Here is a 5,171-nt window from a genome sequence, read left to right on the forward strand (position 1 = left end):
TTTAGAAATCGAACTGCAGTAGGCCATCTAGTACTTTAACCACCACTCCACCTGCCAGACCCAACAACATTATTTTTTAAATTCTAAAAGAATGAAAGAAAAAGTTAGACCAACATATTACCTCAATCATATTAAGCTAAACATAAGAGAAAGCAAAATTTACTGTTGACAAAAGTTAATTTTTCCCGTTTAGTAAAATCATGGATGTTAGTAGTTGCTGATACTGGTATAGTTTTTCAACCATACCATCAAACACCTGTGATCTTCATGTATCTGCATCTCTAACCTCCGACCGTTGACCTTTCATCCCCACGTTTGTCACCACATAGGTCACTGCTGGAGCTTCCGACTGCAAATCCGAGTTCAAACAGAGGAAAATGACAGCGCTTGCCTCATCACCAGCCATGACCTTTCCTTAAAAAGATAGTCTCACAGCACAATTTCATTTATATTTTTTTGGTAGAAAATGAGATATACAGCTACTCCTAACTCCAACATGTAATATCAGTTACATGGTTGAGATGTAGATTTGTCACCTGGTTGAGCATATTTTCAGCTTTGAAAAATTTAGATTATCTTACCAAAGAAAACCAAGGTCACTATCAACTAAGCAACTAAAAAAGCCTATTTCTTTTCTTAATGGACACTGAGTAGCAAGTCACACTTGCATATTTGCAAAACACATTTTTTTTAAAAAAGCACCATGAGTGGAGTAAAATAGTTAGGAGTAGAATATTTAGGAAAATCTCCACAAGAAGTAGTGAGAAACCTATTGATACTGATTAGTACACTAGGGGACTCTTTCACGATAGAAGATAATCAAGAGCATTATAATCTGCCACTGGGAAGGAATGTTACATGAAGAGAGTCGTGCAAATAGCATATATATCAGTTAACATTTTCTTGGTACCCCTCTTTCAATTTGCAGAATTTGATACTCTGTGAGTCAGTCTCACATGGGAAGATTCCCATCTGTCATGGAGACCTTTCTGCATATGCTGGGCATGTGTGTATCCATGATCCAAGGCTGTTTGAGGCCAGAGGTGGACTGCTGTGTCAAGACCTTGTTGGGGGTGTTCTCTCTTGTCTCTCACTCATGGAAGAAACAAATAAAAATTAAAAAGAGGTGGCCAAAGCAGTTAAAAAGAGAATTATGATTTCTACTTGATATTCTAATGAAGAGTTATTATATGTTCTGATCTTTTAAAAAAAAACTTTGCCAGAAAGTGCATGTAGTCACTGGAGAGAGAAGGAGAGAATGAGAGCAAGAGTGAGAGAGAAAGAGAGAGTGAGAAAGGAATAAGTACCCCCTTCGTGGGGTCCGAGCATGCCACAATCCCTTCTCCATTTCTCCTCCCTTTGGGGCACACATGCACCTGCACTGTTCTGCTTTCTCAAGCCACCAGGTCTGGGACTTGAACCACATAGTTGACCATGTGGGACCCAACTGCCTTAACCACCACACCACTGGCTGGCACCTGATCATTTTTAAAAGGAAGATGTTAACTTAGAGAAACTAAACATAGAAAACACAGCATCCCAGTAAGGTAGTGTCAGGGTATTCTCTTACTGAGAAGGTGTCCTGAACACAGTTGAGGGACTAGATTCTGTCACTCAAAGTCATAGCTCAACTATGAGGACATGCGATTAGCACAAAGGGGTTCAGTTTTCACCTTGACTTGGAATCTGCAAGCTCTGTAAGAGTCAGTATTTCTTGTAAAATTTCACAAGCATCTACAGCTTCCATTATCCACTACAAAAGACATGCCAGGTTACAAAAGTAGCCTGAAACAATGATTTCTCAGTGGGTGTTTATAACATATTCATTATCTTTTCAGTCCTGAACACTTATCAATCACAGGTCATTTGTACCATAAACAGTATTACCTAGTAATATTATTCAGGTTTCCAAGGGACCGGAATTAGAAAGTCAACTCAAGGTCAAATTTATCCACAGAGAAAGTAACAAGATTTTGCTTTTGTCACATATGCATTATTTATTTAATATTCACCATAAGCATATGAGGTAGGTGATATGTTCATTATAAAAGGTAGAAGCTAAGAGCAGAAAAGTAAGGTTGTTTGCCTATGGTCACATAACCTTGAGTGTCAAAGCCAGGATTAGACTGAAATTTATTGATTCTTGGGTCCAACTCTTAACCATAAACTCAACACCTTTCATAACTCTATGAGAGGAAAAAATATAATGTAAACTTAGCCATGTTTAGCGAAGTTCCTTAGGTTATTTAGAAATTGAGATACAGCAACTTAAACTATTTGAAGCATCAGATTTTGCTTTGTTATTTTATTTTAGATACTGAAAAAATGTAAAATGATTATTGATGAAGTTGTTTTCCTTGATGAACAACCATCTCTTTTTGCTCCCCCTCCACTCATAACCAGGTTCAAAATAGGCAAATATGCACTGCCTGACAACCTATGTTTATTGAAATTTGGTCAGTTCAATATTTAGATTGTCTTTTCATATATCATGTTTAAGTAACCACTGAGTTTAGTTCAAAATGGAGACGTTCAGATATAAATGAGCTTGGAGCCAGGATGTGGAAATCTCTTTGAGCAGTTCAAACAACTTTCCCAAAACCAAGGAATCTTAAGAACATTCATGATTCAAGTTATAAACTTGAGGCATCAACATTACAACAAAAATATCTACATTCTATCACTCATTCTCTAATCTGCCTTATTAAGTCATTTTATGTCCTTGTCTTTTCCCCAGGGTTAAAATTTAAGTATTTGACAACTGGAATGGCCCAGGCACTAATTGAAACAGAAACTGGTCACAGTGCTGGAGAAGATATCTTATATTCTGCTACTTACTACCTAGTTAACATTATTGCAATCAACTGGCTTCATATCTCTCTGAAACTCAGAGATGAAGACATTATTTAACCATATTTATTGGTGCACATATAGCTGAATCCCACTTGCATCTCTCTGCATTAACTTTCAGTAGATAAGAGGTTTTTAGAAATAAAGAGTATTTATTATAAAACTTAGTTCTTGGAGCATAGTACACTCTTGCAATTTCTCATATAAATGAGATTTGAGAATCTGGAGTTTTGAAATTCTACATTAAAACCCATATTATTTTTCTTGACATATTCATCAATCTCCTTTCTTTTCTCATACTAGATTTTCTCACTTAGAGTCTAAAAGGCTTGGTCTAGAGTGGGCTTGGTCTATTTGTGAAACAGAAACTCCTAGGAAATTTTAAAAATTGTGGCTAGGTTATAATTCAGACATTTTCAATTAAACTCTCCACATATTTTCTAGGGAATCTTCATTAAAAAAACCCCTCAGGTGATTCTTACGTAACTAGTTCGCACTGAGTTTGGAAACCGCTGTAGGGAACAAACTCTTCATAAACTTCCATTTGTATCAGGAGGTCTCCAGAAAATATTTAGTGGGACCAGCAGTTAGCATAATGGCAATGTCACTGGACTCCCATGTAGTCAACTGTGGCTCGAGTCCCAGAACCTGCGACTTAAAACTCATGCCGGGCGCATGTGTGTGCGTGCCCAGGATCCAGAGAGGAGAATGGAGGAGAAGGGATTGAGGTGTGACCATCCCTCTGGGGGTGATTTTTCACTTTCTGTCTCTTTGTCTCTCTCTGTCTGCCTGGCAAGTGCACGTGCCCTATAGCAAAAACCTCTCCCCCCAAAAAAATATTTAGTGAAACTGGAGTAACTGGTAAGTATGATCCCTTTAGGCCAACTCTATGATTCCTTGAGAAGGTCCTGTTAACTCCCTGTTACTTTCTGCACTGCTGTATATTAGTCTGAAATATCCCTAGGATAATGGCATCTGCCCAGCACTGTCTTCCTGAAGGCATCCTTCACCTCTTTATTTCTCAGGCAGTAGATGGCTGGATTGAGGAATGGTACAATGATAGTGTAGAGCACAGAGATGATCTTGTTGTGGTTGAAGGTGTACATGGCCCGGGGCCGGGCATAGGTGAAGAGGGTGGAGGAGTAGTAGATAACCACCACTGCCACATGAGAAGCACAAGTGGAGAAGGCTTTGCAGCGTCCCTGAGCAGTAGGGATCTTCAGGACAGCTGCAATGATGGCAGCATATGATGAAACCACAGCCAGCAGGGGGAGCAGAATCATCACCAGGGCCAGCAGGAAGTCCACTAGCTCTGCTTGCTCCTTGTCAGAGCAGGTGAGGTTGAGTAGTGGGGAGATATCACAGAAAAAGTGGTTGATGATGTTGGGTCCACAGTAGGATAGTCGGGAGATGAAAAGAAGCTTCATCATGGAGCTGAAGAAACCACTGCCCCAAGAGGCAGCAGCAAGGCGGGTGGCCAGACCAGGAGGCATGAGACTAGAGTAGCGGAGGGGCTCACAGATGGCCAGATAGCGGTCATAAGCCATAACTGCCAGCAGGACACATTCGGTGCAGGCTAAGGCAATGAAGAAGTAGAGTTGGGCCATGCAACCTACGTAGGAGACTCTACCATCCTGAGTAACAAAAGATCCCAAGAGTCGGGGAATGGTGACATTGATGTACCACAGCTCCAGGAAGGAGAGATGGCCAAGAAAAAAGTACATAGGGCGATGGAGGCTTGGAGTGAGCCAGACTGTGGAGATGATGAGTGCATTCTCCAACAATGTCAACAGATAAAGTGCAAAAAAGAAGACAAAAAATAACAACTGGAAGGGGGGAGAGGTAGGGAAACCCACCAAGACAAACTCCTCTACATGGCCTCCACTCAAATTTCTCATGATCTCTGTCTGCTTAAGTGCCTGAAAAATAACAGGAAGAGGTTGAAGACAGGTAGACATAATAAGTAACATTCCCTCATAGATTATAACCTCTGGAAATGCTCAGTGGTATATTATCAATTATTACTTTTATTTCATTCACTTTGTTGTTTTATCTCCTACCTGAAGGAAAAGGTTCTTAGGCTTAACAGTTGTAGACAAAAATTTGAAAATCTTAACTACAATAAGTATTTAATAAATACCTAATGAATGATTTCAGAACAGCTCCAGAATTAAAATTTTTGTTTTCTTATCCATGACATGCTTTTCTCTTATCCATTGGGAAAACCTTCAAACTCCTAAACTCAATAGTATTTCTACACAATATTTGTTGAATGACTGAATGAAAAGTGTGGCAGCAAGTTGGACTCATCTCTTAAGGGA

General features: G+C 39.5%; 1 protein-coding gene across 1 annotated transcript; it reads right to left on the reverse strand.

Annotated features, from left to right (window-relative positions):
• Positions 1-3,794: 3,794 nt before the first annotated feature.
• OR6P1 (olfactory receptor family 6 subfamily P member 1) lies at positions 3,795-4,748 on the reverse strand. Its single transcript, XM_006159083.2, has one exon. It carries the CDS (start codon positions 4,746-4,748, stop codon positions 3,795-3,797), a length of 954 nt encoding a protein of 317 aa, XP_006159145.2.
• Between the last annotated feature and the right edge of the window lie 423 nt (positions 4,749-5,171).

This window comes from Tupaia chinensis, unplaced genomic scaffold (genome assembly GCF_000334495.1).
Source record: "Tupaia chinensis unplaced genomic scaffold, TupChi_1.0 Scaffold000623_1, whole genome shotgun sequence".
Lineage (NCBI taxonomy): Eukaryota > Metazoa > Chordata > Mammalia > Scandentia > Tupaiidae > Tupaia > Tupaia belangeri.

Bases quoted from the DNA above. Each gene is read 5' to 3' on its own strand.
- OR6P1 (XM_006159083.2), bottom strand. From the start codon at position 4,748: ATGAGAAATTTGAGTGGAGGCCATGTAGAGGAGTTTGTCTTGGTGGGT.